General features: G+C 39.7%; 1 protein-coding gene across 1 annotated transcript in view; it reads left to right on the forward strand.

The window, feature by feature from the left end:
• Positions 1-14264, forward strand: part of LOC107748832 (teneurin-3-like) — a 308518-nt gene that overhangs the window by 212382 nt on the left and 81872 nt on the right. Inside the window, exons 8-11 of the mRNA XM_016563808.1 lie at positions 4859-5064; positions 6415-6625; positions 10709-10810; positions 11736-11930. Of these exons, the coding sequence (XP_016419294.1) occupies positions 4859-5064; positions 6415-6625; positions 10709-10810; positions 11736-11930 (714 nt within the window). The remainder of the gene's footprint in view (positions 1-4858; positions 5065-6414; positions 6626-10708; positions 10811-11735; positions 11931-14264) is intronic.

Here is a 14264-nt window from a genome sequence, read left to right on the forward strand (position 1 = left end):
GGAGCTGATTGTCATGACTGCGAGCTGCTCTCGCTGCGCACGCTCCGCTCTCGCCTGGTTGTGTTTGATGAGAGCGGCCAGGCTCGCGATCCCGCTGGTAGCGGTCCCGCTGTTGCCGAGGCACAGCGCAGACTGTTGTCGTGGGGATCGCGGGTGGATTTAGCGGAGGGCTCCGAGACGGGCTCGTCCTTTTCTCGGTCCTCACCCGCTAGATCCGCAGCTCTCTCTCAGTGTTCGGGAGCCCACGTTGCGGTTTCTTCCCACCCCCCCAGAGAGAGAGAGCCAGACGCTTCATCTATCTTCCTCTGAGGAGGTGGATGTGATGAGTGTCGAGACAGAGAAGACTGTGGACTCGCCACCACAGTCCCTCGCGTATGAGGTATGATTCGTGATTATGGGGTGTGTTTCGTGCAGTCTCCAAAATAAAATATCGTTTGGCCAGCCTAGAAACAGGACGCTCGTCCTAAAAATAATTAGACGAGCGTTTTCTGAATCCAGATCACAGCCTTCACGACGGAGGCCTTCCGTTTTCCCCGATCTCCATGCTGAGGTGTCAAGATCGTGGGAGAAACCGTACTCATCCCGTATTTACAGCCCCACAGTCTCGAATTATTCAAAAGAACACCGTGGGGCTGAATGATAAGGGATATGGGGCGATGCCAGTGGTGGAGCAGACGCTTGCGAGCTATCTCTAACACATCGGTGGTCTCCTACATCAATCGGCAGGGGGGTCTGCGTTCGCGCCCCTTGTACAAGCTGGCGCGCCAGATCCTTCTGTGGGCTCAGGGGAAGCTCCTCTCTCTAAGAGCAGTTTACATCTCTGGGTATCTAAATGAGGGGGCTGGATGCCATGCTGCAGACGTGGCCGAGGCTTCGTCTGTACGCTTTTCCCCCGATCGCTCTGCTCCCGGGAGTTCTGGAGAGAGTACGCCGGGATGGGGTCCGTCTGTTGCTAGTAGCCCCGTTCTGGCCGGCCCGAGTATGGTTCTCGGACTTGGGTCCCTCCTTGACGGCTCTCCGCTGGAGATTCCGATCAGGAGGGACCTCCTCTCTCAGGCGGGGGGCGCCATTCTTCACCCCCGCCCGGAGTTATGGAAGCTGTGGGGTTCCCTTGGGGAACCATGGTTACATACGTAACCTAGAGACGTTTATGACGATTTTATATAAAAAAATATCAATCTTGTACATCATTTATGCAGTTGTAATTACAGTGCAAAGACATTTATACCACCTCTGAGCTGCATATGTACAGTACACACAGTCTGTGTAAATATATCTAAATGCCACTTCAGATGCAGCTTCTGTCACCTTTGCAGTGCAAAGATGGATTGTGTTGATACTGATTTCAATTGACTTGTAAGATACCTGTAGTTTAATACAATTTTAATTGAATATATTAAGTTTAAGACGACACATACATTTGAGGTTAGTTAAATATGCCCCTGGAAAGGGGGGCAAATATCACCCCTTAATGGAAAAGTTTAATTCTGTCTCTAATTAAATTCTGTCACTAACTGTCTAACGGTGCATTTTAGTAATTTTGTAAATTTTGTACTTGACAGCACAGCAGAAGTAAACTGAGTTCTTGGTTGCGTTTTTAATGTCACATGTCAGGTTAAAAATAATTATTTTAAAGACCCTGTCTCAAGACCCTGTGGGTCCGTTCCATTCAGCTACGCTCCGTCTAGCCATTTGAAAGTAAAAGTGTGTACCTCTCCAGAGTCTTGACTGTTGCTGCCGTGGACTGAAAGTCACCGTGTGTGTGCAGTGTTGGAGCAAATTGCTGTCTAATGAGTCGTACAGCGAGACACAGGAGAAAGTCACACCATACCCAATGACAAAATTAAAAATGAGGCCTCTTTTTGACATGTTTTTGTATAGCTGTATGACAGAGTACTTGAGTGTAAATGTTGTCACAAACATCTTGTCATCTGTCACTGCAGCAAGAAAACCACAACTCTCCTTTCTTTTAATTTGTTCAGGATGAAAGAGCAATAGCTTAATTTTTTTTTTTTTTCACTTTTGTGTTCACAGTATTACTACTAACATTAATTAAAGTGGTTCAGCCAAAAAATTAATTCTGGCATAATTATTCACCCTCATGTCATTCTAAACACATGATTTTTTTGTAGAACACAACAAAACATTTGAATTTTCACAGATCTTTTCTATACAACTATATTTCATAGAAACCAGGGGCTCTCAAGCTTCAAAGATGACCAAAAAATAAATAATGTGGTATAATCTGAATGAAGAACAATATAAATATAAATACAAAATATAATTGACTAAAACTTTTCACCTCCACCAAATGTCATGAAATTAAACATTGATGAGAAATGAGAATAACTGGAGTATGAGTAAATAATGTCATAATTTTTTGCTGTTGTTGTTTTTAAGGGTCATTGTGTAAATTCTGTGCCTACAACCGTAAATGTAAAAATAATGACATACCTGTACATACCCAGATTCTTCCAGATTTTTGCTTTTTACAGAGCCACAGGCAATTACAGAGACAAGTGTCATTTCTTAGGACATCAATTTCAGTGATATCTTTCAGATAGTAGTGGTATTTTATGTGGTATCCAAAAAAAATACACTTACAGCAGCTTGGAATGTTATTCTTTGTCTTACCCACAGAAATATGCACACATTTAAACAGTAAAGATCAAGACAGTTTGGCAGATCACATGGCTAAGATGAAGAGAGAAGCTAAAGAAAGTGAAACAGAAAGAGAAGTACAGGGCTTTAGGGAGTCTCTGCATCTAGCCAAAACAAACCTTTTACATCTCTGCGATTCTCATGGGCAAATGCCAATTCAATATCCATGTCCAAGAAACACCCCGGGCATCCCTGGCACACACAGAAAGCAAATTTCTTTTCCACTGGCATTCTTTAAGCGCACCGTCCCCTTCTTTTTATCCTGTGGACAATACTGTTGATCAGAGCTTTACAGATGGCTTCTCTCGGTTGCTCTGTAGAGCATTTAGGGCCACAGGCATGCTCACATTAAAACTAACAGTCAGCAAGTCCTCTCTAATTACTCTTTCATTCACTCCAACATGCTCTTTATGTAGCCGGCTGACTGCATTAGCAACACGCGTGCGGTTAGTGCCCGCGTGCTATGGAATTACGCAATAATAATTAATGCAATATTAATGGCAGCTGCTTTCCATTAGCTAGCATATGAGCATAGCCTATTCTCCTTCTCCCATTACCTCTCCATTCCGCGCTGTTGCCTTGTAACATGTTGTGAGGGGCTGAAATAGGCCGAAGCTTCTGTTGGCGAGTTCTGAGCTCTGCTAAGTCAAATAGCTTCACTTAGACTCGCCATGTAATATTACCGCAGTTGGCTACTTTTGGAAAACGGTGGCTTGAAATTACCATTATCCCTGAGCTTTATGAATTCAACTAGATTAGATGTATCCAAGTGTATTCTAAAATCTCTTCAAGGTCCCTTTAGTATTAGGAAATGAACAAACTGACAAGAGTTTTGCCAGGGTACTCGCTGCTTAACCATAGTATGATACATCGTTGGAGAAATTAACTAGTTAGTTATGACTGACATTGTTTCAACAATATAAAACCATTGTTAAAGATGTCGCACAGGTGGTGGAGTAATAACGTATGGTAATTAATCAATTCGAGATTACTGGTGTAAACAGTGCAAATGGCATCTGAGGATTACTTTGCCATATTTGTTCTATGTTGTTTTGTTTTATTTACAGATGTTTGGTTCAATCGAGGTTGTTAGTTTTACGTAATACTCCCCCAGGTTACTAGAGTGCATTCACATATGTGCACTCTTCAAAAACGGCTCTTTCATTCTCTTGACAAACTAAAAGATATAAAATTAAATATGTATTAATATGGAATGAGAGATATAGATTGTATTGCGTGTTCATTTGCTTATTTTGCTCAAGATCATTTGTTCATTGGAGCTGAAGTTTTAGGAAAACACAAATCGTTGAACTATGTTGCTAACAGTGAAACTATGTTGAAATAGCTGGCTAACAATGCTTTTGATAAACGTACCCCAGAGTATAATGGTATAAAATAGTGTTTTTTTCTTTACTGTTGGCTGGGTAATTCACTGTGATGGTTATCTTGGGAATGAGGGTCAGAAAGAGTTGGTTTAAAGATGCTAATTAAATACTGTATGGAGTGATTTAATGATTTTTGACATCAGATTATTCTGGTATACCTCATGAATGTTTGATCACACTTGAGGCTAGAGCAAGAATCACGATTGCACTGGCACACAAACATATATGCTGCTAATGGAGGAACTCGTAAACTGTTTTATTTAAAAAGAGAATCATATAAACCATCTGTGTTTCAGGTTCCCTTTGAACACATAGATTGTTGCTTAATATTTTTATAGAACGTATTAAAGGACCATTCACTGTTCCGTATTGTTAGTTGTAGCTCCCACTCCTGGTTGTTCTAATGTTATTGGTTTCCTGCCATACTAGCTATAACGCTTGCATGATCACAAATGGAATCTATTGCCTGTAAACAATGCATTCATGATGAACAAGATGAACGATTATCAATGCATGAATCAAGCTTCCTTGCAATGCCAAAAATGTCATGGTTCAACATGGTTTTCCACACATCTCTTTTTAATTATGTCTCTGTATATGGGCAGAGGCAGATCATAGAACAGGGAAATTGCTCACAGTTACGGTTAGCTTGTTTTCCATCTTGCATACATTCAACCACAGTATCTCACAGGGACAAATCACTGTATCACTGCTGAAAATGAATAGCTTCTAGTCTCTACCAGTAGGTTATTAGCATAAATATGGTTTATCTGTCTCTTACAAATGTCATCTTCCTGTATCTCTCTCTCTAGGAGTTTACTTTCAAGAGAATAACACCATAGACACGGGTGAGGTGGATGTGGGCCGTAGAGCAGTACAGGACGTCCCTCCAGGAACTTTTTGGCGCTCTCAGCTCTTCATTGACCAGCCGCAGTCCCTCAAGTTCAACATCTCCGTCCAGAGAGGCGCCCTGGTGGGGGTCTATGGCCGGAAAGGCCTGCCTCCCACTCACACTCAGGTATCAGAGATGTTTTTTGTTGCTGTTCTTGAAATGAATTTCCTGCATTAACTTCCATAACACTTTATCCTATTGTTCATTTAAATCATTTTACATTATAAAATGCTTAGCAAATCATTATGATATTTAATGCTCATTGCATTAGTTAGAATCGTTATGCAACATTTTCAAGAAAATTCAGTTTTCTCCTGCCGTATTTTCACTGACCCCCAGGGGTCTGCTGGGTTTAGATGATCTCTGTGGGTGCCAAATGACAGTTGAAAATAGCACCATTGCATCTAATTCCAATGCCCATAATGCTAAACTAAGAGGAACTGAGCAATCTTTTGTAGGATGCTGTTTTTCAGATTGGTAATTCTCATAATTTCCATGTTATAATTACAGTCATAGTTCTCAGTGTAACCAGATGTAAGAAATGCCACAACACCCACTGTTCCAATTACTGTCGTCCTTTTAGATGAGGCTCACAGATCTGCTACAAATGGCAGATAGCAAACTTTCCTCAAAAGACCGTCACTTTTGTCACACTTTCAAACCTGACCTTCAAAGCTACATGTTAGAGCCCGACAATCCCCATTCAGTTTCCATCTGCGGCGTCTGTCTAATTCAAACTTGAAGTAATTCATACTTCTATGCATGTTTTGCCCGCTTTGATTAAAAACTGCATTTGGCCTTCGCAAGCAAACCAATTATTTCTCCTTGTCCTGTTTCTTTCTTTTTGCCAAGCAACATCAGCACCTCGGCTTCTTAAAACCCGTAAATGCTTAACAGAGGTCATTGGCAGCGGAGGCCTCCACAATAAGAGTCGATAGCACTGACCCAGTGCTTTAATTACCACACATCAATCAATATGTTTCTTAAAGGCTGAATAAAGGATAGGTTGAAGTTCTGTTGACAGACAGAGGCGTGGAGACTTCTGTTTCCCCACTGATCGAAATGTCTTCTCGTTTTGTCAGGCGTCTTGTAATTTCTTGCTCACTTATTCTTCCCTTCACTCTCTTATGTTGTTCTCCAATGGGTCTCTTAGGGAACAAATATCTTTTTTAATGCACTGTAAATTGAGAGCAGCATGTTAAACTCATCAGAGGCCTTGATTCAAACTCGCTCTTTGGGAGCAGCTTGTCAAAGCTCCGAAAAAAAAATCTCTTGCAATTTATATGTAATAGAGCCGCATGCTTTTCAAAAACAATTCTTTGACATTGTATTGTATAACACATCAGACTCCAGACATGCGGAGCTGCAGTGAATATTTGCTGGTACTGCACTATGCTCTGATCTGTCTGTGATTAAACTGGGATTTGATTTGTTGTGTGTGTGTGTGTGTGTGTGTGTGTGTGTGTTTGTGTACAGTATGACTTTGTGGAGCTGTTGGACGGCAGTCGTCTGATAGCTAAAGAGAAGCGTGGACTGGTGGAGGTGGAAGGAGCAGCCAGAAAGGCTCGTGCGGTTAACGTTCATGAGGCAGAGTTCATCCGCTACCTGGACTCGGGCACCTGGCACCTCGCCTTCTACAATGACGGCAAAAACACTGAACAGGTCTCCTACAACACCATCATCATAGGTAAATGATGACTATACTTATATTATGTTGTTATATGCATTTATTATTATTATTATAGATCATGACATAAAATAAATAAGGGTTTTTTTTAAGAATCTTTTTGGGTCGCTATTCAAATTTGTGACATAGACCATGTTAACTTGCTCCCACTGGAGCTCAAGATGCTCTTGGAACATTCTCAAATGATTATGGATCACATGATCATCAGGTTTTACACAAACCTCAAAATAAGAGTTCTTGCCACAGCAAAAAGGAGGCATGCAACCTATTAAGACGTTCTGAAATTCACATAAAATTCCATTTAATTTGATGTGTTGATAATATTATTTATATGAAAATACAGTGTAAAATATACACTACAAAAATGTTGGGGGAAGGAAGGAAGGACGAAAGAAAGATTAATTATTTTATTCAGCAAAGACCAATTATATTTATCAAAGCTGACAGTAATTTACATGTATAATTAAACAAAAGATTTCTATTTTAAATAAATGTTCCTTGTAAATTTCTATTCATCAAAGAATCTTGAAAAATGTATCCTGGTTTCCACATATGTATTAAATATTGTTGTTGTTTTTTTATTTTAAAAAAATATTAATAACTGAACACCAAAACAACTGACAACTGAGCACCAATTTAGCATATTAGACTGATTTCTGAAGGATCACGTGACCTTGAAGACTAGAGTAATGGCTGCTGAAAATGCAGCTTTACCATCACAGGAACAAATTACATTTTAAAATATATTCAAATAGAAAAGAGTTATTTTAATAGTAACAACATTTCATAGTATTACTTTTTTTACTTTTTCTAATCAAACAGATGCAGCCTTGGTGAGCATGAAGAACTTCTTTCAAATACATACAAAAAAATCTTGCGTATTCCAAACTTTTGAATGGTAATGCATATTATACATTTTTTTAGTCTCTGTGTAAATATTTGTATGAACGGAGAGAGATAAAGAGAAGAGTGTTCACAGATGAGTGTGTATAATGATGGTCAGAGCCGTATCGATCTATGTTTTAAGTGGCTAGTGGGCGGCAGCTGATTCAAAGTGTTGCATAGTGACCTGCAGGACCTTTCCTCTCTCCAACTCTCTCTCTCTTTTCCACCTTTTCTCACCTTCCCTTTCCCCTCTTTTCTCGCCTCCATCATGAACTCATAAAAATAGGCCTCAGCAAGAGTAATTTCCTTTCAAATTCGATCACAAAGACTAGAACATGAAAAATGATCAGTAGGACTGCAGCCAGCACCCTCTTTTAAAAAAACGGGTTGATTATGCTTCAATGAGTAAAAAGTTAACCTTTTGAAAATGAAAATTGATTATATCTCTGTAGCGAGATAATATGGTCCTGCACTGGCGATGTCTGAGAGCTCTGCTAAACGCTTCAATGGTGTCATAACAGTGGGCTGGTGACAAGAAACCAGTGCAGTTCATTACCTTGTCAGAATTGACTTAGACACCAATGAGCTGCTTCTTTTAATGAAAGTATCGACAGGTGATGTCACAATCATTGATGTCACCTTGGCAACACACAGCAAGAGAGTCAAAAAGAGTGTGGTAGCCGTGTGGATTAAATCTGTGATTGACTATATAACAGTTATGCATTCAGTAATATGCTTGAATGATATCATGATAACAGCTATTTCCAGTTCTCAGATCTGATTGGTTGAGCAGTGTTCCTAGAGTGCTGGTATAATCATCCAATGTCCCTGGGACTTTTTGCAGTTTATATCACTCTGCTGGTCTGCATTTCTGTGATCCAGACAAATTGGTTTCTGTGGACCAAAGGGCCACAAAAGGGATATCACTGGCGATGGCCCTAACCCTAACCAATAGTTTATAATAATAATAATAATGTTAAAATTTACTAAGTTTGACGTTATTACTGTTAATTAAATTAAACATAAATAATAATAAATATTAGTTTACACATACTTATATTATATAATATATAATATTTGTAAAACTGTTATTTCCAGTCCTTGATTCTGATTGGTCAACAGCTGTATTTTATTTACTCAATGGTTCTGTATATCACGGGCACCACACTTAGCAACATAATTAATATCAGGGCTCGCAAAATTTCAAAATCCCTGGTAGCCCTTCGGGCAGGTACTCTTCAGATTTCGGTAGCCTGAAAATTTATTTAACTAGCCCAAATAAAAAAAGACCTTTAAAAAAAAAATATTAAAAAATTCATTTTTATTATAGAAAATCATATAGGAGTTTAAATGTCAATCAAAAATATTTTTTTATACACAAATATCAACAAATATGAAGGAAGGAATTTTATTTCACTATTTACAGGGTATCTGCAGAATTTTAAAAAATAAATGTAAGGCTAATTATGACCCATTTTAAGAGCTGCACAAGTAAAATGAACACAGTAGTGGGGTTGGACAATGTCTGTGGTAACACAGTACTGAGCCGCACTCATAAACGCTGCTTTATCAGGAATTATAGGTAAAATTAAATTAAAATGCCAACGACACGTTTCTGAGGACTGTCGGTTCCCTTGAGATACATTCAAATAAAGACATCCGCGCCGCGTTTTGACTTGAAACGTGCAGCGCTCATATTTATTCAATGACATCATTGCCTTTTGAAGTTTAATCCAGCCGTATCGCGACTCTTGTCTTTCCGTCCCCAACTGTAAGACCTCTTGAAATTATAATTAAGACATTTCTTATACCATTTAATATATTTAAAACTTTTTATGGCCTTAAGTTTGATACAACTCACTTTAGGAGTTTTTAAGTACCAGCTGGAGATATGTATTTAAGATAGCCCATGGGGCAGAGTGGTGATACATTTTGGTAGCCCGACTGGAAAACACAATAGCCCGGGACGTCGGGCTAGCGATTTTGCGAGCCCTGAATATAGCGTTGCACATGTACTATGTACTGTTCCATGTATTATGTAGTTCAGCAAAATTGTTGGCGTTATGTTGCGTCATTCACCTTTAGTAAGACCACACCCTTCACCCGTCAAAGAAACTCTTCTCATACAGGAGAAAGACTGATGTGTGCACGTGTCTTTGTGGAAGTCCACAGTTTCTGAAGTGCGGAGGGAGTATTATTGTATTTATTAGTTTTCTGTTTCAGGTATGGTACTGTATTTCCATCAGTTTACATTGTAATGACGCTTGCAAACGCGCGCTGTGCCGCAAATCAGTCAATTTTAAATTAAAGATGAAAAACGACAAAATGAAAAATGCTTGAAATGCTTGTATTAGTAGTAGTGAGGATTTATGATTCACTCTTCCTGCAGGTTGCGTCATTTCGCCAAGAGGTGGAGATAAGTGACTCTTTTTAAGAGTGAGCCATTGAATCGCTCAAAACGATTCATTCAAAAATGCTTGTTCATTCAGGAATGAATCAACAACTACGCATTGCACAGAGAGAGAGCTTTGTTTAGAGCTTGTTGAAGAAGCAAATGTATGTTACTGAACATTAACAATATTACCTTAATGTGCTGCTGTCAAAGCAACATGTATTACTGTTTATAAGAAATAGCATACTAATGTTAAATGTTTTTCACCTTCTGTTTTAACACAGCTCTTTGTGTGTTTTTTAGTATATAGATGTGTCTAAGTTTTGTTTACATTGTGGGACCAGCTGTGTTTGTCATGAGGCTAATTAAACACGCTAAATGACTTTACGAACTTGAAACATTCTGTGAGTTTTAGATTTTGGGTTCATTGACTAGGGTTCAATCATTATTTTACTATAAAAACTAAATTCAATGGAAAGTCCCCACTATTACAAAAAAAAGCAAATGTGTGTGTGTATGTGTGTTTTAATGGCCATCCAGCAGTGTAAAGAAAGCTCTGAGCAGAGCGTCTGGCTGCTAATTGGTGGTAATAATGCTGTGATTGGTTCATTAAGGCAGAGTAAGCTTAGATGCAGGTTTTTGTTAATCACGCATCTGGCACTCCTTTAATTAAAGATGGGGGGGTCTGAATGTCTGCTAATTTCCACAGACTGTCTCCTCAATTAGTGCTTTTCTCACTCTCCTTTCCTCTCTCGCCTCCTTTTTTTCTGTGGCTCCCTCTCACACGCTTTCATTCTTCCCCCCAGATACCCTCACAGAGTGTCCACACAATTGCCATGGTAACGGAGACTGTCGCTCTGGAACATGCCATTGTTTCCCAGGGTTCCTTGGGCCTGATTGCTCACGAGGTATGCTCTCTTACTCACATGCGCACACACACGGTCACACACGACTCTCAAGAGAAATAAACAACCAATGTCGCTATTCATAATTGGTTTCAGATTGTCATTTGAGCAAATACGGCCAGCTAGTAGGCTTTTGGTGGGACTCAATTCCCAAGCCTGAACGGCTTCTTATTACCAGGAGGAAGCAACAATTAGTTTTATTTCCATGGTGTTTTTATTGTATTTATTTTGTTTATGTATTTGGTGGTGGTGTTTTTATTTTCTTTTTTCTCATTATCTGTTTGCTTGCTTTGTCAGTAGCCGGGTTTCCATTACAGATTTGTGCAAACTTGTGCAATATTTTATAAATGTCGATAAAAAACCCATTATGAATTGACGGCGTTTCCATTAACCGATGTTATGTGACTAAAACGTTTTTTTTCCTCTTGCGATAAGTCATGGTGGCAGATGTTGGTAGGTTTACGAATATCGCAGCCACTGCATTAGCCATTATTTTTAGTCAAAGGAGACATATCCGAGTATCTTTAGTGAAGCAGCGCGGAGAGCCACGTTTTCTGAAATGTATAAACACAAGCATTGATTAGAGTGGCCGTGTCAGAGACGTAATGCACCACAAACGTGTTCAGTGTAAATAAGGGGTTATCCAAACATTAATGGCAAGGAAAGCCCTTTATACTTGAGAGCTGCCACATGTGAGGTGTTTCTTGGAGGTTATAGTACATTAAAGATGATCATGTAACTTTTACGTACGCCAGGTGACCTGTAAATGAAGGGTAATGGAAATGCGGCTAGTGTGTCTGTCTGGTTTAGAGCTAACACAGTAGAAGATCCATAAAGAAAACTTCACATGTTGAATGATATGAATGTCATAAACTACTTTCATCTTTTATCTTCTTTCCCCAATTGCCTTTTGTTTTTCTATTCAAAGCCGCTTGTCCAGTGCTGTGCAGTGGCAATGGGCAGTACTCCAGGGGGCGCTGTCTTTGTTACAGCGGCTGGAAGGGGACAGAGTGTGACGTTCCTAGCAACCAGTGCATCGATATTCACTGCAGCGGACACGGAATCTGCATTATGGGCACCTGCGACTGCAACACAGGCTACAAAGGAGACAACTGTGAAGAAGGTCAGGGCTACAAATCAAACACCAGTGGTTTTGTCTAGCAAACTAATTTGCTTATTTCAGTATCTCCGCTTCAGTCGAAAATGGATTGTTATTTCTTATGTCTCTCAAGAAACCATGATTTTACAGCAAACCCTCCATTCAGTGGTCTGATGTTAGAAAACAGTTTATTTGTCATGCAGAGTTCAGAGCTGTTTTCCTCCTTACAGACATCTCCAGCATCTCAAGTCTCAGTTCATAAGAGACCCATCAGAAGCCCTAATGGAAGCATTTATCTAACACTGCTATTTCCAGCGTTCTTGCCATTAAACCCCACTGCATTACACCATCAAAGATGTGCAAGATAATGTGTTATCAACGCGATCGCTGATTACCCATTGGTTTGAGGGGGATTGATTTTTTTTTTCCTCTAGAAGTGTTTGAAAGCTCTGTCTCTGCGGACATGGACAGGCTTTTCACCAGACCTGATAAAAAGAGAGAAAGAGAGCAAGCGCGAGATAGAAGGGCTTGTTTGAGTCTTTGAGAGAGAGAAAAATCTGTCCAGTTCATATCGCCTTTCAGCATCACTTTGTTTAATGAGGAGCCTAACGCCTTGTCTGTAGCCATCAAAGGGACTTTTCTGCCTGTGACCTTCTTTGATAATTTACTGTCCCTGCAATAATCATTACCCATGAGTTAATAGTTCAATATTGCAGAAACAATTGCCATTCTCCACTTCACAGAGCAAATAATTACATTGATGTCCCCACTGATGCGCAGGTCTCTTATCCATCAGCCTCGTGAGTGGGAAAAATGCTAGATTACAATTGATTTTTCTTAATTAAGAGAATTAGCTTTGTGCATAGTGTTTATGTTACCGTTACTCGGCACGCAGCATGTAGAGCACGTGGTGTGCTGTGTTTATTTTTTTTTTCCTGTAAGCCAGAAAGATTCCATTCCTGCAGATTGTAAAGATTTGGCACGAGCAACAAAACACATACATCTCTATACCCGGAGAGAGACCGGCTAATGCAATTTATGGAGGGAACTTTATTTTCTGGTCATGAATTTGCCTTTTGTCAATCAATGGCATGATTAAGCCCCATCAACTACCGCACAATCAGAGGAATTAAGGGTTACTGAACTGCAGCATTCTCCCAAGGGATATTAAACATAAACACACAAACAAACACACCTGCACAGTAGCCCCTCATGGCTTTTGAGAAGGAATGCATAGCACTGTTCCACTTCACAAATTCAGCCCCGCTTGCTCCTTGGTCCCTTAAAAACTGCTTTCCCATCTGTAGCAGTGGACTTCTCCCAAGGAGAATAAAAGATCTCTAGCACATTCTTTGAGAGCACATTGAACAGCACATAGATCATGCTTTGCTACATGTACTGTCTGAATCTGCTTATAATGTGTATGCACTGGAACAGGGGGGTTTTGAGAGCCGTATAATGGGAAACTTATGCTATGCACACTTTGACATTTAGCAAATGATGTATTCCATTGAAATTAGAGAATTTTTTAAAAAATGTATTACTTTAAAACACCACATTTTTCACATTAACCTTCTATTGCGCAACGTTCCCTCAAGTTAACAAACCTGTTTTATTTTCTTTGCAAACACGCAAATGCATTTATGCAGAAGGCAATAAAATGAATAATAATGAAGAGAAGAATAAACGCACAATACATCCTGTCAATCATTTTAAGTTTCTTATCCATCAGCCTCGTGAGTGGGAAAAATGCTAGATTACAATTGATTTTTCTTAATTAAGAGAATTAGCTTTGTGCATAGTGTTTATGTTACCGTTACTCGGCACGCAGCATGTAGAGCACGTGGTGTGCTGTGTTTATTTTTTTTTTCCTGTAAGCCAGAAAGATTCCATTCCTGCAGATTGTAAAGATTTGGCACGAGCAACAAAACACATACATCTCTATACCCGGAGAGAGACCGGCTAATGCAATTTATGGAGGGAACTTTATTTTCTGGTCATGAATTTGCCTTTTGTCAATCAATGGCATGATTAAGCCCCATCAACTACCGCACAATCAGAGGAATTAAGGGTTACTGAACTGCAGCATTCTCCCAAGGGATATTAAACATAAACACACAAACAAACACACCTGCACAGTAGCCCCTCATGGCTTTTGAGAAGGAATGCATAGCACTGTTCCACTTCACAAATTCAGCCCCGCTTGCTCCTTGGTCCCTTAAAAACTGCTTTCCCATCTGTAGCAGTGGACTTCTCCCAAGGAGAATAAAAGATCTCTAGCACATTCTTTGAGAGCACATTGAACAGCACATAGATCATGCTTTGCTACATGTACTGTCTGAATCTGCTTATAATGTG

Source organism: Sinocyclocheilus rhinocerous, unplaced genomic scaffold (genome assembly GCF_001515625.1).
Source record: "Sinocyclocheilus rhinocerous isolate Xijiao unplaced genomic scaffold, SAMN03320098_v1.1 scaffold590, whole genome shotgun sequence".
Classification (NCBI taxonomy): domain Eukaryota; kingdom Metazoa; phylum Chordata; class Actinopteri; order Cypriniformes; family Cyprinidae; genus Sinocyclocheilus; species Sinocyclocheilus rhinocerous.